Below are 22,934 nucleotides of genomic sequence, written 5' to 3'. Positions count from 1 at the left end.
CGCTGCCCTACCTGCTGTCAGCTGGTTGTAGAGCAGCAGAGCGGGTTCTCCACACAGCTGGCCGCTCAGCAGGCAGCGCGCCTGCACCGAGAAGGTGTAGTTATGCCCCGCCAGCAGGCTGCTGATGCGGAAGTAGGTCTCTGTGGTGTTCCCCAGGTAGGACGTCTGGTTGGTCACGCTGTCGTGCACGTGCACCTCGTAGCCCTGCGGAGGGCGATGGGAACACAAAGCCACAGGATATATCAGGAAAACCACAAGAGAAGCTCTCATCAACACAATCAACGGATTTTTATGTATTAAATGGAGACGGACTTAAAATCCAATTACACAAATACACCATGAATCTAAAATGTTCTGGTCGAACCCCAGACTTTGTCGAGGTGTTTTGGGGGGGACTGCAGTCTCACCCTGCTCTCGTTGAAACCTTTCTCTCTGACAGCCAGACTCTTCCAGAACAGGAAGACGTGATCTTTCTCCGTCAGAATCTTCAGAGCCTCCGGAGCCTGAAGAGGAACTGCAGGAAATAAAAGATTTAAAGTCACAGCACAGAGAACACAGTTTGTTTTATAGACTTTATTTCTCTGTATTAACACGTACAGTGAACAGCTGATTGCTCATTTTCAATATCAGAGAGATGATAAAAAAATTAGAAAAACACAATCTGACTGTTTTGGAGATTTGAACATAATCCAGCTAAAACTGGAGATAAACAGCTGACTGTGTGTGTGTCACCTGTGCTCAGGGTGAAGCTGGCCTCTTTGCTCATGTTTCGCAGCCGGACCGAGACGCTGTATCGTCCTCCGGGCTCAAGGCCTTTCAGCTGATACTCCACCGTGTTGTTCTGGGTCGTCAACTTGTAGTCCAGCTCCACCTTACGGATCACATCCCGCACGTGGATCACATAAGTCTACACGCACACGCACACACACACACACAGGTTTGAATGTTAAACTCTGGCCACCATGAATCCACCAGCTGCAGGATTAGAGCCAGTGATGGACAGTAAAGTTTCTGAGTCTCTGTACTTGTGTACGTTGGATATTATTTTTGGGAGATACATTTGAAGGACAAATATTGTCCTTTGTCCTCCTCTACATTTCTACTGATGCTCTCGTTACGCTCGACTTCTGCACTTACATCAGCTGAGAAAATAAACTTTCTGCTGATTCACGTATGGTTTGTCTCAGCCGTGTTGCCGTACGTGTGGATGAGATAAAGAATGGACAAAACTGATTCGCTTCAGTTCAAATGTTTAAAAAGAACGTCGCATGGTTTTGTCACCTCAGTGGGTGATTCCTTCTGTTGTCCTGGTCCACAGAGGGGTCTTTCTGCCGCATGTTCTCTGTGTAAAAAAGGTACTTTCCTTTCCTGTATTTCCTGAGGTATTTTTTTTAATACTCAAGTTTTTTTTAGCAAATACTTTTGTACTGTTTACTGAAGTAGTATTTTGACTAAGCTAATTTTACTTGTAATATTTGACGAGGAGTATCTGTACTCTGTCCACCTCTGATTAGGGGGAGTTGAGATGACCTTTTGACCCCCCGGTTGTCACAGTGACACCACCCCGTCTCACCAGAGGCGTGTTGGGGGTGTCGTATGGCGGCTGCCACTTCAGCGTGGCCTGTGTTTTGTCAACCCGCACACGGTGGAGGTTCCTCGGCGGCAGCCTCTCGTTGGGGATCATCTTCACTACAGAGTACTCGGAGGGAGGACCGAGGAAGGGCGACACCACCCGGACCTGAAGACAGAGGACAGGACGGTTGATACGGGTCCAGCTGGTCCGGCTGACCCCGATCAGATCTGTCTATACTCAGTGTTATCCATAAATGGCCTGTAGATTATTACATAAGGAAAAACAGCGGACTCACTCCAACATGATGCACTCAATCAGTTACACACACATTTCCATATTAACATCAACAGGCGGAAATAAACATGTTTTAAAATATAATGTTGCTAAATCAAATTTAATGCAGAAGCTCTGAAAGCTGACAGGCCTGAAAATGGAGAGTAAAAAAGCGGGAAATGAATAAATGAGGATCAACAATAATAAACAGATAATTAGCACACATCCTCCGTAGTAGTTCAACAGCTTGACTGTTATGTGGATTATTCTGATGTCAGACTGTTTCTAAATGAAAACTGTTAAAGAAACTAAAGTTAAACTCTCAGCTGTTCCCTTTCCCGCTCACACCACAGAGCTGGTTCCCGTTTGCACCTGAATTTGTGAAACTTAACACAGAATAATTTATCACTTCTGTTCAGAGTCTATTTCCATTTTAGATAAAAAGACAATTCCTCTGTGTCATCTTGAAAACAAACTTTGCCTTCTCTGATGCAGCCGGCGTTCTGGGACCAGCAGTCCGGGACCGGCAGTCTGGGTTTGGGGCTTTTGGGAGCTCACACATGCGCCGACGCGTCTTCAGAGTTGACACTTCTCACATTTGAGCGCCACAAAACGCAAATGTAGTGTCGCTTTGTTCGCTGTCAGCTGAACGTATTTGTTTCCGACAGAAGAGCGAAGATTTCGGACTCACCAGGAACAGGTACTGCTCATCACTGTCCACTGTGACCGTGAGGCTGAAGGCCGAGGTCCGGACCAGGTGAGGACTCCGGTACAGATCCAGGAAGGACGTGGCGTAATACACACCAAAGATCTACACACAAAAAGAAGCAGAGTGAAGGCCTGCCGATCACAGGGTCAGCACACAGACCTGGACTGTGTCCTACCTGTGCAGATCCATTCAGGATCCAGCTGCAGTCCACCACGGTCTGGTTGAGGGCCCTGAGTTTGAGGAGCGGCCTCTCCGGCTGGGTGCCGGCGGTCTGATGGTGGGACAGAGCGGTGGGACTGTCTCCGATGCTGGTGTGGACCCACACGGCCACTTCGTAGACCATCCCTGCCGTCAGGTTGGTAGCTGGAGACAAACAGGACGCTCTGAGGGGCTGGACCAGGACTCAGTGAAGACCCTTAAACCTAAATTCTATCTAATTCTCTCTAACGGCGGCGACGCCACAGGCCGGAAAATAAGTCAGTTGCATTTAAGTCTATGGGAAAATGTCCCAGAAACTCCAATTTAAAAATTTGAATTATTGTTGGGATACAAGAGAGATGAAACATTTAAGTGGCTGGAATCAGCAAATCTTCTTGACCAATCAGTTCCTGACTCCGCCCCTAGCACCCAGCTGATCCTAACATGACCAAAGATTTGGGGTCACCTCTGGTCTAAAAAAAACAACATGGCCGACTGCGAAACTACAAACTGACGGTTTGACAACGTCTGCTTCAGACACACAAACCTTTGAGGATTCCCTCTCTGACCGTGTAGTTCCTGCTCTCTTTGACGTGTTTGTCAAACTGCCAGGACAGAATCACGATGTACTGCTTCACCTAAAGGAGACAACAGGACGGCCAGCGGTCAGGTCCACACACTAGGACAGACACACACAGACACACAACCTTCTCCTTACCTCGTACTGGGAGTTCAGGCTGAAGGACAGACTCATGGAGTCGGCGGTGATGCTGTCGGCGATCACAGAGGGAGGAGGCAGAGCTGCAGAGCAGAGCAGCAGGTTTGATTTAAGTGCCATTCGGTCGTTTCTTCTAAATGACAACTTTATTTTCTCCCCATTTAGAGCTCCCTCTGGGCATTTCACAATAAAAGCCTTCGACGAGCTCAGAGTGATGACGACAACACGCCTGTGCAGTTATACTGATGGATTCATGCAGTGAAAACGCACATTATTGTTATTTCTGTCTCCTCTCCTGCTCAACGGCTTCATTTACAGAATTTATACTCCAACATCTGCTGCTTCGTTTTTTTTCATACTTAAATTAGTAAATTTTAGTGCCTCAGTGTTTACTGTCAGCATCAAGGACGTTATGTGGAGAAAAATGTCTTTAAATACTTATTACCACAGAAACCCAGAGGTACATTTTGCTATAACGGATCAATCAAATTTCACCTGCAAAGCAACTAATTCTGTTTCATTTAGGCCAGAACCAGTTTTTAGAACATGAGATATTTGAATGTGTGTGCATTTTGAATTAAGCCACAAAAAAGCCAACTGAAAGAACCGTGTCATGTGCTGCAGTAATTTGTTTTGAGTGGAAGATGGTGGTTTTCTTTTTTTTCCTCCTGAGAAACACTTTGCAGCCTGACAGACGTTTCACATAATCGCAGGAACAACCTGCTCAACACCAGCAGGGGGCAGCATTCAGTCTCACCTTTCTTTGGAGTGATGGATTTCACCGCCGTCCAGTTCCCGACACCTCGACTGGTCACCGCCGCCACCTGGGAACATCATCGACACGAAGACACGAGACCCGACATGACATGGAAACACCGCACAGTCAGGACATTGCAGTAAAAAAATCCGTTTTTCACTCCTTTAAACAACGATAATAATAAACACGTTCTTTATATGGCACTTGCTTTGACACAAATCAGACAGAATTGAGGTGCAGTGAAGTAAAGAAGACAAAAAAAAAAGTACAAGGAGCAGATACGACACATAAACACAATAAAAGTGTAGTATTGTGATGATTCCAATCATTACAGAAAAAATGGAAATATAAATAATAATAATAGTTGGTGTCTCACCCTGAACCTGTACAGAGTGTCCGGCTGCAGCTCCTTCACCTCTGTGCTGGTCGTTGTGCATCTTTGTGACGTCCACTCCAGACCTCCTCGCTCGCTGTACTCAACCTGTCTCACACACACACACACAATCAGTTTGAGGAAAATACGCCGACCGCCAATGTGACACAGTTTTGGAGCTGATAAGACGTACGATGTATTCCCTGATGAGGCCGTGGCCTTTGTCAGGAGGACTCCAGGAGACCTGAACCGTCCCGTCCTCAGCGTTATCACTCGTCAGCTGCAGGTTCCTGGGAGGGTCCGGCACTACACACACACACACACACACACAGTTGTGTTTTCTCAGACAGGAAGTGGAAGCTCTGAGGTTAAAGAACAGCAGCAGTGACGTAAAAACGAGCCGGTCACGTGACACCCACCTCCCTCTGGCGTCCTGACCGTGATCACCTCGTTGGTCTTGTGCAGCTTGCTGAGACACTGAGTGAGCACCTTGACGTGGTAGGTGGTGTCCGGTTTGAGCACCGTCAGCTTGTAGCTGGTCTTGTTGCTGTGGGTGTCCATGATGGTCCACTGTTGGACGCCCACCAGTCTGAGGACCAGAACACAAAGTGAGTGACGGGCGCCAAGCTCAACGCGGCGCAAAGATCTGACTGTTGACAGACAGGAAGTCACCTGTAGTACACCAGGAAGTAGCAGGAGTCCACAGGAAGGTTCTTAGGACGGGACCAGGTCAGAGTGATGGCACCCAAAATGTCCGGGGTCCACTGGAGGTTCTGGATTTTGTAGGCCAGCGTGTCCACTGAGACAGAGAGAGGGGGATGTAACTTACAGCACGAATATTCAACAACAACCAGCAGGTGGCAGCGTCTCTCTGCTGCTGAAGCTCAGGCGTTCAGGCGTGGACCTACGGGTGCAGTTGTCCTCGTCACTGTGGTCAGAGCAGTCCAAGAAGCCGTCGCAACGCTCGCTGTCCAGCACGCAGGCTTCGCCGTCAGAGCAGCGAGTCCCGTTCACACAGAACAGAGGTCCTCGGGTGGCTGAAACACACACGGAGGACCTGATTCATCACAACTGCAACAAAACATGTGAATGATTTTTTTCACCTAAATAAGACAAACAGCGTTCTGCAGATCGATAACACAAACGGCTGTTTTAAACCTTTACAGACAATTCAGGAAGAAGTCTGGACTGACAGTTTCAGCCTCAGGACGTCTGGACTTAGTCCTCCTCTACTGGATTCAGGTCTGGGCTCCGACTGGGTGGGTTTTCTTTCTAAACTGAATTTACTCTGATGTTCAGGATCAGCAGCAGCTTCTCTTGGAGCCACCTGAACTATCCAGGAAGAGAGCTGGTCTGGTTTCACTGGACTCCAGTTAGCTTAAGTTCACACACCTTTTCTTCTCACTTTCTATTTGTCATGAATTAAAGTTTGAATTCTTTCTAAAAAGTTCACCTCCTTTTTCTTGCCACTGTAATTTAACGTCTAAGCCACATGGTCAATAAAACTGAAGCAAAACAAACTGTCTGTTCAGTTCAGATGAATGAAACCTGCTGACTCATAGATGACGTCAGCGAAATGAATTTTTCCCACGGTGCAGACGGCGTGTCTGTATTTCTGTGTCGGTGACTCACGGCACTGAGCTTCATCGGAGCCGTCCTTGCAGTGACGCTGTCCGTCGCAGCGCTGCCAGTCAGGGATGCAGTGGGGGGGCCGGCGACAGAGGAACTGACCCCGGCTGCAGCGGCCAGGGGAGGGCGGGGCGGGAGGAGCCTGGGTGGGTACGGGAGCCGGCGTTACAGAGTCGTTCACTGTTGGAGGAAAAACAGGACGGTTGGAATTAGTTTTACTCATTTAAAAATATGAATAAATGACCTGGATTATAACATTATCAGCTCTGTGTTTCAGTTTATGTTTGAGGTTCACGTATTGAAATTTTAATTGGATCATTTTCTGTTATAATTTAAAATACAAGCCGCTGCTTCCTCAACCAATCAGACGGCGGCGGGTACCTGTGGGACACCCGAGCTCATCGCTGCCGTCCAGACAGTCGGCGTAGCCGTCGCACACCCAGGTGTTGATGATACAAGCTCCGGAGCCACAGTGGAAGCGGTTGGGGGCGCAGGTGGAGGGGCTGGGGGCCACAGTGTGAGAAATGACGCCACCTACAGGACAGAGGTTCAAAGTTAACAAGTGGAATTTAGTGTCTGAAAACAGGCCGAGGCAGCACTTCGGTCGGTCCGCGTGTCAAACACAAATGAAGGACTTGAAGTTTGATCGGTAGAATAAGCAGCTGAGGGTGTGCACAGAACCTTACAAACACAAGCGTTCTGGTGACCTTTGACCCTTACCTGTGCACTGGGCCTCGTCGGACCAGTCCCCGCAGTCGTTCTCCCCGTCACACTTCCACCACGTGGGGATACAGCGTCCGTTCTTGCACTCGTACTGGAAGTATCTGGAGCAGCCGGGAACCTCCGTGGGAGCTGCTGCAACACAAAGCGACACACAACAACACAAAGCGTCACTGCACAACAGGATGATTCACGTCCTCTGTTGTTGGATCTGATACTGAGCTGATATCTGGGCCTCACCACAGTTGGCCTCGTCAGAGTAATCCCCGCAGTCGTCCATGCCGTCGCACTTCCACTCCAGGCTCACACACACTCCGTTGGCGCACTGGAAGGTGTAGGCGTCGCACACTTTGCCAAATTCAGACGGTGTGGCTGAAAAACAAAACAAAACAACAACACACAAACATAATTAGATCATTTTCACTCAAGTGATGAAACGCTGTTTAAATATTGGAGTCATATTGTGGTTTTGATTAAATGTTGACTGATTGTGCGGCACTTTTCTTAAACGTTATACAAGACAAAGAAAATCAATCAAAAACATCAAATTTCAATGGAAACATGACGCGATGAGCTGATTCTGTATTGGTGACTTATTGAGTCACTGTTGAAGCGCACAGGTGTGTGTGAGTCCGGAGCGTTGCTGCTGATCTTATCATGTTTGAGGAGACCTCACCACATCCGGCGTACTCGCCGTCCTCGTCAGATCCGTCCTCGCAGTGCTTGATTCCATCACACACCAGAGACTGGAACAGACACTGGGCCCGGTTCTTACAGACAAACTCCATGTAGCGTGTGCACAGGGGATCTGAGGGCGGACGAAACAAGCCAACATAGAAAAAACAGAATTGATTTCCTGTTATTGTTTTTCATTTGGACATTTTATAGCTTTGAAACAGGACAGTGAGACAGGAAGGCTGGCCCCCTTCGCCGTGTCGGACCACTCACCACAGTTCTGCTCATCAGCGCCGTCCGGACACTCCTGGATGCCGTTGCAGTGGACGGTGGCAGGCAGGCAGGTGTCATTGGAGCAGAGGAAGCCTTTACACCGAGTCCCTTCTGTGAGCACACGATGAAATAAAACATTACCGGTAACGAGGAAGCTGTCACTGATTGATGTCGAGTTTTATGTGAACTCACCACAGTACCGAGGATCTTCATCCGAGTCGTCCTGACAGTCGTCATCGCCGTCACACATCCAACGCTGCGGTATACAGTGCCCCGTGTGACACTGGAAGCTGCTGGCCTCACAGGTATGGTGGCCCACTAGGGACACACAAAGAGGCATAAAGGGGTCAGAGGTGACGATAAAAAAAGAAAAAAAGATCAGTACAGTGGAGTTTCCACTGGAACATCATGCTGTTGCCACCTGTGCAGTTGGCCTCATCCGACCAGTCCCTGCAGTCGTTGTCTCCATCGCAGCGCCACGCCTCGCGGATACAAACACCTCGAGCACACGTGAACTCCCCCAGGCCGCACTGGTGAGACTCTGAGAGATGAACCAAATTAAAACAAAACAAAGAGGGAAGTTCATCCACCACCACCTGATTATTTCTCATCCAGATCACACAGCTGAATCTTTCTAAAGATTTCATGACGCTCTGAAGACGACATGACGTTTGGCAGCTTCTAAACTTCTGCGGGATGAACGAAGTAACGGCAGTTTGCTCTTATTTCAGTTCTTCTTACAGTTCGCGGTCTTTCGGGGTATTTACAGCCTTCTGTCTTACCACAGTGCTCTTCATCACTGTTGTCTCCACAGTCGTCCTCGTGGTCACATTTGAAGGCCAGCGGGATGCAGGAGCCTGAAGCTATGCAGCGAAACTGGTTGGATGGGTCGCAGGTTGTCGTGGCTAAAAGTGAACAAGACACAGATGGACAGAGAGAGAAAGACCAATTAATACAAGTCCGTCTTCTTTGTGTCCACACCGAGGGAGGAAGGACGCTGCCGAACACTCACGACACTCCTGCTCATCGCTCATGTCTCCGCAGTCGTTGTCGCTGTCGCACTTCCAGATGCTGCTGATGCAGCGGCCGTTGGAGCAGCGGTACTGGTTGGGCAAGCAGCTGTGCTCTGATTGGAGGAGACAAAGCATCACAAGCAACCGCTAATTAATCAGCCGATCCCCGCCATGCTCCACAGAGACGAGGTCGTGTCTCATCCCAGAGCGTGTTCGTTTGTCTCACCCGTCCTGACGCAGGTGCTGTTCTGGAGCTGGTAACCCGTCGGGCACTGACACTGCAGCTCGCCGCTCGGCATGGTGACAGTCGGGGCGCCGTCGGGGCAGACGCAGGTGTGTCGGTGGCCGGGCTGAGGCAGACAAAGCAGGCTGCAGGGCTGGTCGGCACACGCATTATGGCCTGGTGGAGCGGCAGGACAGCGTCAGCTCAGCTTATGCAACCCATTACCTATCTGAGTCCTCTTAATCCTGATGCTTTACCTCGATTCTTCCCTTTGTAGAAGATCTTCAGGTCCATGACTCCGGTCAGGCGGCCAACAATCAGCTCATTGTTCGGGGAACCAGCTTTTGGAGCTTTGAAGATTCCCATTCTAGACCAGTCATCCCAGTACAGGTCATTCTGAAAGCAACAACGATAAAAAGATGTTCATCAACTTTCACAAAATCAAAATGTGGTGTTTGGTGACCAAGAGACCTGTTTATGTTTCATTAAGTCTTAAAAACGATGAATGAATCCAGCCGTTTTGAGTGACGGGTGACTGTATGCTTTCCACAGCTCCATAGAGGCCCCGCCTCTTTGTCCATTTTTGGATAAACTGGGATTTAAGGGGCGGAGCCAAGGACAGCCCACAGTGAGTTTAATCTAATAATCTAAAATAATTGATTAGTCTGTTAAATTCCATGAATATGACCTCTGGTGATCAGCACACAGAATACAGGTTTATTCCAACAAACCCAGAGTCCAGGTCCAGACCGCCTCTGGTCATGTCTCACCTTGAAGACGGCGATGGCGTACGGGTGGGGCAGCCCCTCCATGAGGACGCTCCGCTGGCCCCCCATGAAGTCGGCCCTTTCGATGCGGTCACTGTAGGCCTCGGTCCAATACAGCCAGTGGTCGTCGGCAGTGATTCCGTTGGGCCAGCGGACGCCATCCGACACGATGCAGGACACATTGGTGCCGTCCATGTAGCTCCGGTAAACGCCGGCTGCTCGGTCTCCCCAGTCGGTCCAGAACATCAGACTGTTGGTGCAGAATTTAATGTCATGGTTTTTCTGGACTGGAAGCGATTTCGGGGATGCAACAATAAATGATGTGATGTAGTTTAAAAAAAAAAAAAAGACCAGCTGAGTAAATGAAAGCAGAAATGTTTTTTTGAGGAAGTGGAATCTAATTTTTTGTGGCTGGACAGTCCGAGTCCGTTTCATCAGACAGATGTCGGGGGTCACTGTCGGGCACCGACGTGGACAACACACTTTCATTTACTGTGAAAAGACGAGATCAGCCATAACGTTATGACTGACAGCTGATGTGAAGAACAGTGATTACCTGGTTACCATGGACACCTGTCAGTGGGAGGGCTATGTGGGCGGTCATAACGTTATGGCTGGTTGGCGTCTCGCTCGGTTGGCGACCGCTGGTTGTACACGACCTATTATAATGCATTGTGGGATACCATTACAGTGTGTGTGTGTGTGTGTGTGTGTGTTCACCTCTCTCCAGGAAGCAGAACCAGAGCACGAGGATGTTCCAGGATGGAGGAGTTCAGCAGGGTGTGTCTCAGGTCTCCGTCTGGGTTCGAAACCTTCAACAGTGACACGGTTTCTGATCATCGTCTCGCTTTCAGCTGCCAGATGGCTCATCAGTCACATCAGTCCACGTAAACATTAGCTCAAACACACACAAGACCACAGAAACAAAACACAAACCCGCACTGGTGCAGGTCTGCCACCGCTGGCATGTTAGAGCACACAGCGACAGAAACCTTTCCTTTTTCAGGCTTTCCATAAGAACATGCATTTATTTAAAATATATGAAAGTTAAAAAAAAGACACTTTGGGTCCTTTACACTTTCTTTCTTTGAACAATTCTGTTTGTCTCTACCTCAATCTTCTGAGCTCCAGCATCAACCCAGTAGAGCAGTCTGCTGATGGGGTCAAAGGTCAGGGCCTCCACGTTCTGCAGGTCTTTCCTCACGACGACCTCCTGACCTGTGCTGCCGTTCAGACACAGACGCTGCAGGAGACAGAAGAGACAACCGGTGATAAAGGTCCCGACGGCGACTCGACGGGGCGCCAACAGTCTCCATCAGCTGCTCGCTCACCTGGATGGTGTCCAGCGAGATGTCGGCCCAGTACAGGCAGTTCTTGTCGTAGTCGAAGTCCAGAGCTACGGCCTCCCTGAGTCCGGCCAGAGGCAGCGCCTGGTCCGTGCCGGTGGCCAGGTCGTACCGATGGATGGAGTTCCTCACCGCGTACAGGATGAACTCGTTGCTCTCTGCAGGAAGACGAGACACGTCATCACAAATCTGAGCTACGCAACAGTCACATCTACAATTCCAGTTTAGATCGGCGACGTTTTCTGGTCATGGAAACTGTGAACTGGCTGACGGACTGATGATGACCTTAGTGATTAAAGATTATTCTGAGAGAGAGACAGAGAAGGAGGATCTCTGATGTGTGAAACATCAACATGGAGCTTCAGAAGCAGCAGCTAACAAACATGTATTGGGTACTGCGGACAGCAAAGGTGGGAGTGATCTGAACAGGATTCATATTTTTACTGACTTGGTGGCTGATTCATAAGAATAAAATGGACACGTGACTCTTAATGTTTGCAGGTTTACCTCCGACGGGACACGGCAGCATCTCTCCGTCCAGCCTGGACTCCACGTCTCCTCCGCTGCAGCTGTCTCCGGGAACCTTCCTGTAGCTGCAGCAGCAATGTGTCCAGTTGGTCACATGGTGGTGCTCTCACCAAACACATCCAATCACAGCATCACATCAGCAATAAACCAAACTGATTGCTCGCTTTGAAGATGATTGTGTGGACATTATGCAACCAGAGCACACACTCTTCTTCTGTGGTTAGTTTGCTGCAGCTTACCCTTTGCTGCGGCGGTAGGTGGTGCCGACGGGGCAGGGGACTGGGGGGGCATAGAGGTCACCCAGGAACTCAGGGTCGGGCACACAGACCTGCAGAGACAGGTCTTCGCTCAGCTTGAAGCCGTAGTCACTGGGAGGAGGAAGATAAACAGCTGGTTAAAGTCTGACTTCTTATGAGCGTGACAGGAACTAGAATCGGAGAGGAGGCTCAGACTGAAGTATTTCAGGTGTATCCACCTGTGAGATGACAGAAGCTCCGCCCACACTGAAGCTAATTCACAAAGATTTCAACTTTTAACTGCAACAAAATCAGAAGATAAAAAAACAACCTGCTTTTACATTTCGCAGTCAAACAAAACTCATGTAATCTAATAGAGCATCTCAGGCTCGCAGGGCTTCATCACTTCACAGTGAACTTTGACGGCGCTCAGCTGAAAATCTCCTTCAGACTGTACTTGGGGAACTTTCTGTGGGTCGCGTGCTGCACTGGATTGTGGAGGCTACATCTCTGGGTAGCACCAGTGAAGGTGCCCCGCTGCCTCGGGGCGTGAAGGTGCCTTTGATGGCGGCCGAAGCTTTTGGTCCCAGGTTTGACGTTTTTTTCTAATCTTGAGATAAAAACCTCTCCTTTTATCTCGGCTTATTTTTTTGTCTCTGGGTTCAGCTGATCTGCTGCAAATTCATGACTGACAGAGAATGAAAAGTTATGACTCTGACTTCTGTTCCATGAAGAAAGGGAACACCGCCACAAGCTGAGCTCCGTCTGACGCCGCCTTCACAATGAGACGGCGGCAGAAAGGGCTACATGTCCGTCCGTTTTCAGCCACGTATACCACACAGGATATCGCTCACCATTCGTAGTCCTGGCGCGTGCAGGAGCAGTTGGAGATGGTGATGGGACGGTCGAAGTCCTCTCCGTTGAAACACGTGGCGTGAGGAGCTCGTCTCTTGAACATTATCTCTCTGCCCAGCAGACACTCATTACCGTGCTCGTCTGACGGAGACCAGCGCTTGTAGTCGGCATCTGAACAGGGCACACCTGCAGAGAAAAGAGCAAGACAAGGAAAGCCTGAAGCTAAACATCCACTTGTTAAGATCTTAGGTGATTTATTCATCAACAGGTGTGGCTGCTTTGGGGTCAGAATGAAAATGAGAAATCTCATCCCTCCCACCTACCCAGGACGTCGGAGGCGTTGACCTGCAGGATGAGCCAGCTGTGTCTCTGGTTGGCGTAAGAACCAAAGATGGTGAAGATGGTGCTCTTCTCCCCCGGCTCCGTCAGCAGCTGGTAGACGTACACCTCCCTGTCTGAGAACTGAAAGTCGGTCCACGTCTCGCCCTCGTTGGTGCTGAACCTGACGGAGACGCAGCGTGGCAGTAAAAACGGTAATTCAGCCCAGCTGTGATTCAAACTGCGTCCATCAGAGTACCATCAGTTTACTGACCAACAAGGATCTGTGTCAGCTTTGAGGTCAGCTGCTGTTTTCTCATTAGCATCACCTGCACGTCTCTCCCGCAGAGCTGCTGCCGCCGTGTAGATGTTTAATTACACCTGTGTTTACTGAGCGAAGCTTTATTTGCTCTTCCTCCACAACAAGCTGCTTCAAACCTGTTCCTGCTGATTAACGAGCACCTCCATCACAGCGGCCGGGCCTGTTTATATTCTTAACCCCCCAATTCCTTCGGTTTGTTTGGGAATCTCCCGGGGGCAGCAAGATTCTGGGTTTTTGTGTGTAAACATCTGAATGAGCAGACTTTCCCTTTCCCTGAAAAGGCTGACTGGACTTACTTGAGGTGCGTGGTGGGGCCGCCTTGTGTGATCGCCATCATGATGCCACCGTGGTCGCCCCATGTGTAGAAGTGGGGGCCTGCCAGCGCCTGGAAGGACAGAATATACTCTCCGTTCATTATAGGCCATAAAGGCTTCAATTTCAATTTATTTTATGTCTGCAAGGTGATCCAACTGCTGCTGAAACAGGAAGTCAGAGCAGGACAGCACAGAGGTGAGCTTCACTCCAGACTCAGAGAACACTGTGTTTTATCGAGAGCTGCAGGAGATCTTTGGTTCAGCAGAGACTCTGTCACAGAGCAAACAGAGGCCCAGTCTGAACAAGACTTTTACAACTGCATTCAATCCAATGACCATTAGGGACCGCTAGCTGACAAAAGAGGAAAGACTGGATTGAAGTCTGAGGGAAACCCGCACCACTTCTTCTGCTAGCTCAGTAAACTTTACTGTGCAGCAGCTACATCTGATAGAACGAGTAGATAGAACCTGTAATTATCCTAATAATCATCATGAGAAGCTGGTGGTGAGTCCTCTCTGACCATCACAGCCAGCGTGCCTCTTTTATTCACAATGATGCTGATGGTGGAGCCGTGATGTGCTTTTTTCACTAAATATCAAATGAGCAGTTCTCATCGGTGTAAATTATCCTACTGGGGGAAAAAAAAAAAACCCAAACCTGACATATATCATAAGTCATAGTCAATTAGATCATAAAATCTATTTAAAGTTTATTTTCTGTAAAAAAAAAAAAAAAAAATCCCATCAGCTGTTGGACCAGAAACCATAGTGATGCTAACTTCAGTCTGGTCCAACAAAAACACATCACGCCTGCAGCTCTTTATTAGATGAGACGGCCCAAAGGGCAGCGTTTCAAAACAAGAGTTTATTCCTTAGTAAAAGTTAATGTTCCCTTCTCACAGCTTCACTTTTTACCAGGAAAACATGATGACACCTTTCATCAGGAAAAAATCATCGACGGCTGGTTTTCAAAAAGAAGTTTGACAATTTAAAACTGCTTCAGTCAACATTTCTATTCTACTCAATGCGTCATAATGTTTGTTTCTAATGGAGATGCCAGTGAGCTGGAAGCCTGGACGGGCACCAAGTGAGCTTTATAAGGTGATAATGTGCCAGATGTTTCGTTTACAGCTTGTTCCACACGGAGCCCAAATTATCCAGCGAATGCTTTACAAAGCAACATTTTGGAGAGTAAAAAGAAAATGCTGAAACTCAGGTGAAGACTGTGTCCTTCAGAAAATTCCAAATATTAAATTCATCAATTAATTATTCAAGAATGTGAGGCAAAGTGCTCCTCCGTGTTTCCAGCCACTGGAATCTGATTCCCTGCAGCGTTTTAAACCCCTTGGACTGTTTTTCTTGTCATGTGTGTCAGGTTTTCGACTGACCTCCCTCCATCGGGCTCCAGCGCTGCTTGATACATACACATTAGGTTTGCTGGCCAAGTTCTTCCCCACAGATCCTGCAATCGGAGGACAAATAGGCATTTTAGGTCCTCTCACACACACACACACACACACACGCACATACTCTCTACAGGGGTTTCCCCTGAATATTACAGACTCGATGTGGCTGCTGTTGTTGCTCTCACATATGGAAAATGTGTAACTCTAGACGTCAAAGCACAGCATTCTGAATCTTTCCTCTGACAGTGTGTTATTTCATCAGGCAACAATCACCAGGAAAGACCAGCACAAGAGGAACACAAGAAAATTAAACACAAAGAGGTGGAAAATTATCTTTCTGATTTATTTCTTTTTTGCCTCCAGTCATGGCCATCGCCGCTTTAAAATAAAATTCAATGAGACTCTTAACATTACCGCTGGAGAAAACGGTACTGCCCGTCACTGTCCTCGTTAAATCAGATAACAGAAGCTCACAAAGCAGCAGCAGGTACAAAGATTTGTTAAAAAGCTGAAATAGAGCTCTGGGAAGAAGAGACAGCCTTACATTATAAATCCAAAGAGCTTCAGAACCAAAGCTCTTCTTATTGGTTATAAACCAGCTAATCTTTCTAGAAACCGGACTGCTATCAGATGTAGAGCTTTAGACCTTCATTCTGTCTAATGACCATCAGGAGGTGGCACTACTGGTTGCAAAAGACCGTCAGGTTGTGTTGAAGTCTATGGGAAAATGTTCTCACTTGATCAGTGCAGAAGCTCAAAGTGACTGAAAACAGTTTCAAAAATCTGTCGAACATTACAAACCTGTCGAGTTTCATTTGGGCTTTCTGCAGATGAAGTCCGGCTTCAGTTTAAAAAATATGAAGCCCTGGTGTTTATATGAGCGTTCTGCCCAGTGTTCTGCCCCGTTAAAGTTGTGTAGCTAAACATGATCCTGCAGTTTGTGTGTCTGTCTGTGTTGGAGTGCCCGCTGGGCGCTGCAGCAGTAATTAGCCCATCTGTTTGAGAGTGATAATAAAACCAATGGCACCAGCCACTGCCTGTCCTCCCTCCCTCACTATCTCTCTCTTCCTCTTCCTCTCTGCCCATTATCTGTTAAGAATTTAATTAGAAGGACCGTCTGAGTGCAGGAAAATCAGCCACCCAGACACCGGAGAGCATCTACGAATCAACGTGCTCCGCCAAGAGGCGAGACTCGTCCGTCCACTCAGATCAGATTCATCTGTCATCACCGCCGACACACCAAACAGGACGTTTCTAGGTCCGGCTTCACGCGGTGCCAAACCACATTTCTTGTGTTCAAGAAAGTGGACAGAGATGCTGCTGGAGCAGCACAGAGGATGAAGCGTGGGTTTGCACCAGCTTTGTTTTCTGTGCAGAACACATTCATCTCCAATCAGAACAAGAGGAAGTTGCTGAGTGACACATCAGCGAAAGTTTCTTCATCTGCCTCCAATTACAGATACTCAGAACAAAGTTCATTCACATTTCATGGATTGTTTTTTTTATTACTGCTCCTGTGTGTTTTATTTAATAAACAATATTTATTTTGTATTTGGCGTTGTTGGATTTCTGTCTGTTGCTCCTGATACCTGTGGCGACGATGACTCCGGGTGCAGAGTCCTTCGATAAAATGGGCATCCTCCTCAGCTGGATGTTGAACAGCTGGCTCCAGCGCTGGGCCAGGTGAAGAGAGCAACCTTTACTGAGCTGAAGGACATAAGAGACAGCTGGTTGGACTGCCAGTTTGATCGGGCTGACCAATATTTAAACCGCCTTCACTGTGGCGTCATCCATCAGCAGAGGAAGTTCATTAACACTGAAGAAAGACTAAAAAAGGAGATATGTGCCAAAGAGATTTGACGTACCTGACAGTCCACGGTTCCTCCCAGACTGTCGGCAGCTGGCGGCTGAAGAAGCTCCCACGTCCCTCCCTTGTCGAAGGTGATGACGGATCGCATGTTGTCCTCGCTGACTGAGCCATTGATGAGCGTGGCGATGAAGACGCCCCGCAGCCCCTCGACACGGTGCAGATCTGCAAAAGGCTCGTTGGCAAAGTACCTGAAACACAACAGATAAATGTTCAATTCAGAATTTTCTCAGATCTTGTGGTTTATTCTTACTTCTGGTTGCGTAACTGTGGCACAAAAACACAATGAGGACAGATAAGGTTGAGCTCCATGCATCAGCATTTTGAAATTTCCGGCTGCAGTCGGCGACTTTAAATGCAGAAGAGAGCAGTAAACAGGAAACCAGAAATGATGGAATCTAAGTGATGTTTCCCAAAAACAACCACGCAAGGACTCACAGAGGGAACAAACAGTTGATTTCATTAGCTGAGGACAGTGGCGCACAAACAGGGACGCACTCATGTGCACAGCGAGCCAAGCTGGTGAACAAACTTGACAGAGACTGTGTCGATTGTATGCAACAACAATAACAACAAAGGTAATGATCACAGGGACACTAATAACAATAATGGAAGGATGATTGTGCAAAATGTTGTCATGATGATGATGAAAATAGCTGAATGTTGCATGAAAAGGCCAGTGAACAGGCTTAATAACAAAGATGATGGTAAATATAACGTAACATTATGTAATAATGATAATTGTATTTCCGGATCTCTCTGAACATCCTCCTCTGTTGTTGGGGTCATTCCTTCATCTGGACGCCATCAACGAAGGGTCACCGTGTCCATTTGGCCTCAAGCCAAACACAACCAAAGGCTAACAGAAGAAAATTGATTCCACATCCTCCTCCGATCAAACTGTTAGCTGTTATCATCCAAATGAAAACAACCTATTCCCAAACAGCCAACGTCACATCAACAGGCTGTGGCAGCTTCTCAGTGTTTAGTTTTAGAGCCGAACATGATCACTGCAAATATTGACTTTTAATTTTTCTTCAGTGACAACAGGCGTCGCCAAACTCACTTCCATTTACAGGCTCTTAAAAAAAATGCCATCCGACAAACTCACACTAAAGAGGCAGTGTTTTGTTGTTGCCCCGGCCTGACGAGGCATCTGCAGAGCCGGAGGAGGGCTTTGAAACCGGAGCAGCAGCTCAGTGTTGCTTCTTTGCACTGATAAGAAGACGACTGTGGCCGTTATCAGACATCAGATTAGGCAATCTGCTGGATGCCTCCCTGTGAGCGTGTTCCAGTGGCACGCTGCTTCAAGCCGAGCAGGAAAACACAGACGGATGGCACAACAGGGCTGGATTCTAACTTCCCCCAACATTTAAACTGTCTGAAAGATTTCAGTCTTAAAATAATGTGCACCTCAAGATATATATAGAAAAAATGGATGCCAAAGTTGTTATGGATTTGCATTGTTGACCAAATATCCAGTCTGACATCTTTTGCATTCACTTTAATTATTAAGTGTATAAAAGTGAATTAAGTAAATGTAGAGGTGGAAACATCACATTTATATATTACACTGAGACAAAAAGGTGGCTGATCAGTGTCCCACAAGGAGTTTGTTTTTTTCCCCAAAGAGGGTTAAATACTTTCAGTGACATTTTATTTTGAACATCTTCAACAGGCCTAACAGGTTTTTGACTTATGTAAGATCCTCTCTGTGTGCCGTTTAAAATGTGACAAAGGAAGAACCAACAAAAGACTGATGGCATTTTTTTAAGACCTTTAAATGTTTTAGATCCAAATGAAAGATTTTCTGGTTTTCCCAACCTCAGTTGATTCTATCTGTGATTCAATAAAGACTCCCATCACTGCAACAAAAATAATAATAATAATAAAACCACACACTCTGAATGTTTCCTTCTTCTCCACAGAAAACTTCCTCTCATGTGTTTGGGTTTCTATCTTTATCTGATCAGGGTTAGGGTTAGATCCAGATCTGATCAGCTGATTCTGTTTAAGGAGGAAAAACAGGAAGAGGCTCTAAACACAGCGAGGCTTTTGGATGAGCAGCTTAATAAGGTTGGTCACGTTGACCACGCGTTTGTGGTGTTTGTGGTCAAACTGAGCGTCCTCTCAGAGACCGTACCTGATCAGGGTGTTGCTCCCGGAGCCTTCAGGACTGTAATACAGGACGTTCTCCAGCGACAGAGAGAAGGACAAGCCCTGAGTGTCGGAGATGTAAAGGTGTGTGACGTTGTTCAGGTGGTTCACACACACAAACACCTGGTCTTCGGACGCATCAGCTATGTAGTACTCCTGTTGGGACACAGTGAGAGCAGAGTCTGGATATCAGTGTGCAGGGAGGCGGCGAATCTGAGCCTCACCCAGCCCCGCCCCCCGGGACTGACCACCTGCGTCTGCAGCAAAACATCCTGAAGGTTTGTCTCCAGTCCCACTTCGTTAAAAGGAGACTCACCGTGATTGGATGGCGCGTCATGAACTGGGCAGCTTTCATCGGCTGGCGGTTGTAGGAAACCCAGAGCTGAACGGACGAAGGTTCGTGGCTGCCAAACAGTTTCTGCACACAGAGAGAGCACAGATCATCCAAACTGAGCAGTGAATGTTTGTCCTGAGTCTGCACAAATCAAATGTGAGCGGATTTTATTCACATATCTAATCATGCTTTATTTTCAGGAAGATGGCGAGGAGCCGAGGCCAGCGTTGATGAGAGCCAGATCAGAAGAGACTTCTGTCATCTGAAGCCTCCTGATGATGTTTTAATATCAGCGGGTCTGCGCTCAACAACGGGCAAGACATTAAATGTCTCCACTGGAGAAGGCTCCCAGGGGGGTACAGAAATGTGTGTGTGTGTGTCTGTCTGTCTGTGTGTATGGGTATGTGTGTGTGTGTGTGTGTGTGTGTGTGTGTGTGTGTGTCTGTGTGTGTGTGTGTCTGTGTGTGTGTCTGTGTGTGTGTGTGTGTGTGTGGGTATGTGTGTGTGTGTCTGTCTGTCTGTGTGTATGGGTATGTGTGTGTGTGTGTGTGTGTGTGTGTGTCTGTCTGTCTGTGTGTATGGGTGTGTGTGTGTGTGTGTGTGTGTGTGTGTGTGTGTGTCTGTGTGTGTGTGTGTGTGTGTGTGTGTGTGGGTATGTGTGTGTGTGTGTGTGTGTGTGTGTCTGTCTGTCTGTGTGTATGGGTATGTGTGTGTGTGTGTGTGTGTGTGTGTGTGTGTGTGTGTGTGTGTGTCTGTCTGTCTGTGTGTGTGTATGGGTATGTGTGTGTGTGTGTGTGTGTGTGTGTGTGTGTGTGTGTCTGTGTGTGTGTGTGTGTGTGTGTGTGTGTCTGTGTGTGTGTTGTGTGTGTGTGTGTGTGTGTGTGTCTTTGTGTGTCTGTATGTGTCTGTGTCTGTGTGTATGTGCGTCTGTGTGTGTGTGTGTGTGTGTATGTGTGTGTGTGTCTGAGTGTGTCTGTCTGTCTGTGTGTATGTGTGTGTATGTGTGTGTCTGTCTGTCTGTGTGTGTGTGTCTCTGTGTGTGTCTGTGTGTGTCTGTATGTGTCTGTGTCTGTCTGTATGTGTGTGGCTTTGTGTGTGTCTGTGTGTGTCTGTGTGTGTGTGGCTTTGTGTCTGTGTGTCTGTGTGTGTCTGTGTGGCTTTGTGTCTGTGTGTCTGTCTGTATGTGTGTGTCTGTGTGGCTTTGTGTCTGTGTGTGTCTGTATGTGTGTGGGGCTTTGTGTCTGTGTGTCTGTCTGTATGTGTGTGTCTCTGTGTGTTTGTGTCTGTGTGTATGTCTGTATGTGTGTGTCTGTGTGGCTTTGTGTCTGTGTGTGTCTGTATGTGTGTGTGGCTTTGTGTCTGTGTGTATGTGTGTGTGTGTGTGTCTGTGTTCATTTGAACTACCCTGAGCTGACGGATGCTCTGCAGTGATGTAACATGGTGCTGCGAACTCACAACCTGGACCTGAACCGTAAAGTGAAGCCAAAGCTGAAATAAAAATGATGATCACGGGGCAACTCAAGTCAGACTGTGTTGAAGTCTATGGGAAAATGTCCCCCCTCCTCTCTGATGAGTTTATGATACTCCATTTGGAAGGAAAGGGGAGGGGTTAGGGGGCGGGGCTACTGTGTGACTGACAGGTCAGCTCCACCTCTCACTCCTCCTCGGGCTCCACATCCTCCTCCAAATGTAGTTTTAAAAAAATCAAGATGGCTTACGGACAAAAAACAAACTGGGGGTTTGAAAACGGGGGACGAGGGACATGATGAATCTAAACGGTTTCCTCTCGGCTGGTCGGTAAAAAGCTGGATTCATTCACCATAAGAATCCCTCCATTAGATCATATTAAAAACAGTAGAATAAAACAACACCAGTTCAGCAGATTAAAGGCCTTTTCTGACTACATGAATTTCATTTCATCTGTTTATGTTTCCTCATTTATTTGCTTATTGTTTTTATTGGCACTCTTAACTTCAGAAGAAAAAACTTATATAGCTTGTATCTGAAGTTTTTAATTTCTTCAAATCTAGTGAGAAAAGAACTATTACAAAAGTAATTTAGTCTCATATTGAGGCTTCAACACAATCCAACAGCTTAGTGGAGCGCGTCTTAAACAAGCTCAGGTGTTAGTTCTCAGTATGCAAACAAACAGGGACAGAAAGTTTGGTTGGTTTTTCCATTAAAAATTCATTAAAATGAAGAGAAGGTCTGAAATAAAACTTACTTTGTCGAATGATTTCTTTAAAACCCTTTTCATGACTTCCTCCGCTCTGTTTCTCTTCTTTCCCGTGTCTTTCAAATTAAATGGCATTTTATCTGCACTTTTTCTTCTGATCTATGTTCCTAGCAGGAGAATAAAAGGTGTCTGCTCTCCTCGGTGAAGCCTTGAGCTCCATTCTTGTTCTCCTATTTACATTGTCTCCAGTTTTCTCCACTTTTTCCATCTGCATCTTAAATCCTCGCTCCCTCAGCTGTGAATGCTTTCTGCGATTGGGCTCCGTTCAAACTTGCACGGAGCCGAGTAGCTTCATTGTTTTACTTTGAATTAGTCGGGACCAGCCTGTTTGACAGTGAAAGGAGACGGAGACAGAAAACAGCCATCATGGCGCTAACAAGAGTAAGATCAGCAGACAGAGAGGAGAGAGCGGGAGGGTTCAGCTTTTCAAAGCTATAAATTGTTTTTTAACCAAGAAGACAGACTGGAATCCAGAGAGCTGAGCCACAAACCCACTTCTCATACAAGAACTAGATAAATGTAGCAGTCAGAGGAATATAAATGATCAATTCAAGACATCCATTAATAATCACCCATCAGCCGTTCAGTTTCGGTGCCTGCTTCTGGATTTATAGCATGTTACCAAACCCACATCCGTTATCTAATTTGATTTAGCTTTAAGATTTCCAAGAAACCTGATTTACAGTTTTTATCAGTTATCATCCGTTTAGCGGCAGAAAAGACGGAAATGCTAAAACATTTGCACAGCCTGATACCTGCAGCTGAAAATAATGTGAACGTCGACGCAAAAAGGCAGAAAAAGATCAAGTTTGACAGATCAGTTCTACTCACATGTATATTAACTGTTGAGCTACAACAAGGAGATGCTAAGGTTAGCTTAGCATTAAGACTGTAAGCAGAGGGAAACTGCTAGCCTGGCTAAGCTAATGGACTCCTGTTCAGTGTAGAGAGAGAATCTTTTTGTTTCAACTTATTTTCTAAATGATTCAGCAAACCGTCGACGGTAGAAAAATCCCTGACATGCCGACCTGATGTCAGGGATGGTCGTGATTTCAAATAATAACCTTAATGTTAGAAGAAGAAACCCTTTTAGCAGAATACAGATCAACACAGC

The 22,934-nt window shown here is 47.2% G+C and overlaps 1 protein-coding gene across 3 annotated transcripts in view; it reads right to left on the bottom strand.

Annotated features, from left to right (window-relative positions):
• The window catches only part of sorl1 (sortilin-related receptor, L(DLR class) A repeats containing), a 50,084-nt gene that overhangs the window by 1,295 nt on the left and 25,855 nt on the right, over positions 1 to 22,934 (bottom strand). Inside the window, exons 7-46 of one of the 3 annotated variants that reach the window (XM_029516994.1) lie at positions 19,567 to 19,668; positions 19,237 to 19,406; positions 17,092 to 17,284; positions 16,816 to 16,933; positions 15,209 to 15,282; positions 13,803 to 13,891; positions 13,190 to 13,368; positions 12,866 to 13,052; positions 12,015 to 12,143; positions 11,755 to 11,840; positions 11,233 to 11,405; positions 11,013 to 11,144; positions 10,622 to 10,713; positions 9,905 to 10,151; positions 9,392 to 9,530; positions 9,138 to 9,311; positions 8,911 to 9,024; positions 8,681 to 8,803; positions 8,320 to 8,439; positions 8,091 to 8,216; positions 7,899 to 8,009; positions 7,627 to 7,758; positions 7,191 to 7,322; positions 6,951 to 7,085; positions 6,612 to 6,764; positions 6,234 to 6,410; positions 5,510 to 5,638; positions 5,274 to 5,400; positions 5,021 to 5,190; positions 4,795 to 4,907; positions 4,605 to 4,709; positions 4,229 to 4,295; positions 3,472 to 3,554; positions 3,301 to 3,391; positions 2,731 to 2,918; positions 2,538 to 2,657; positions 1,574 to 1,738; positions 733 to 907; positions 408 to 514; positions 12 to 204 (exon numbers count right to left, since the gene is read on the bottom strand). In XM_029516994.1, coding sequence (XP_029372854.1) covers positions 12 to 204; positions 408 to 514; positions 733 to 907; positions 1,574 to 1,738; positions 2,538 to 2,657; positions 2,731 to 2,918; positions 3,301 to 3,391; positions 3,472 to 3,554; positions 4,229 to 4,295; positions 4,605 to 4,709; positions 4,795 to 4,907; positions 5,021 to 5,190; positions 5,274 to 5,400; positions 5,510 to 5,638; positions 6,234 to 6,410; positions 6,612 to 6,764; positions 6,951 to 7,085; positions 7,191 to 7,322; positions 7,627 to 7,758; positions 7,899 to 8,009; positions 8,091 to 8,216; positions 8,320 to 8,439; positions 8,681 to 8,803; positions 8,911 to 9,024; positions 9,138 to 9,311; positions 9,392 to 9,530; positions 9,905 to 10,151; positions 10,622 to 10,713; positions 11,013 to 11,144; positions 11,233 to 11,405; positions 11,755 to 11,840; positions 12,015 to 12,143; positions 12,866 to 13,052; positions 13,190 to 13,368; positions 13,803 to 13,891; positions 15,209 to 15,282; positions 16,816 to 16,933; positions 17,092 to 17,284; positions 19,237 to 19,406; positions 19,567 to 19,668 — 5,440 coding nt within the window. The remainder of the gene's footprint in view (positions 1 to 11; positions 205 to 407; positions 515 to 732; positions 908 to 1,573; positions 1,739 to 2,537; positions 2,658 to 2,730; positions 2,919 to 3,300; positions 3,392 to 3,471; positions 3,555 to 4,228; positions 4,296 to 4,604; positions 4,710 to 4,794; positions 4,908 to 5,020; positions 5,191 to 5,273; positions 5,401 to 5,509; positions 5,639 to 6,233; positions 6,411 to 6,611; positions 6,765 to 6,950; positions 7,086 to 7,190; positions 7,323 to 7,626; positions 7,759 to 7,898; positions 8,010 to 8,090; positions 8,217 to 8,319; positions 8,440 to 8,680; positions 8,804 to 8,910; positions 9,025 to 9,137; positions 9,312 to 9,391; positions 9,531 to 9,904; positions 10,152 to 10,621; positions 10,714 to 11,012; positions 11,145 to 11,232; positions 11,406 to 11,754; positions 11,841 to 12,014; positions 12,144 to 12,865; positions 13,053 to 13,189; positions 13,369 to 13,802; positions 13,892 to 15,208; positions 15,283 to 16,815; positions 16,934 to 17,091; positions 17,285 to 19,236; positions 19,407 to 19,566; positions 19,669 to 22,934) is intronic. The other 2 variants (XM_029516995.1, XM_029516996.1) reach the window with 2 other exon arrangements.

The sequence above is a fragment of the Echeneis naucrates genome, chromosome 13 (assembly GCF_900963305.1).
Source record: "Echeneis naucrates chromosome 13, fEcheNa1.1, whole genome shotgun sequence".
Taxonomy (NCBI): Eukaryota; Metazoa; Chordata; class Actinopteri; order Carangiformes; family Echeneidae; genus Echeneis; species Echeneis naucrates.
This window is presented reverse-complemented; position numbering and strand designations above follow the sequence as displayed.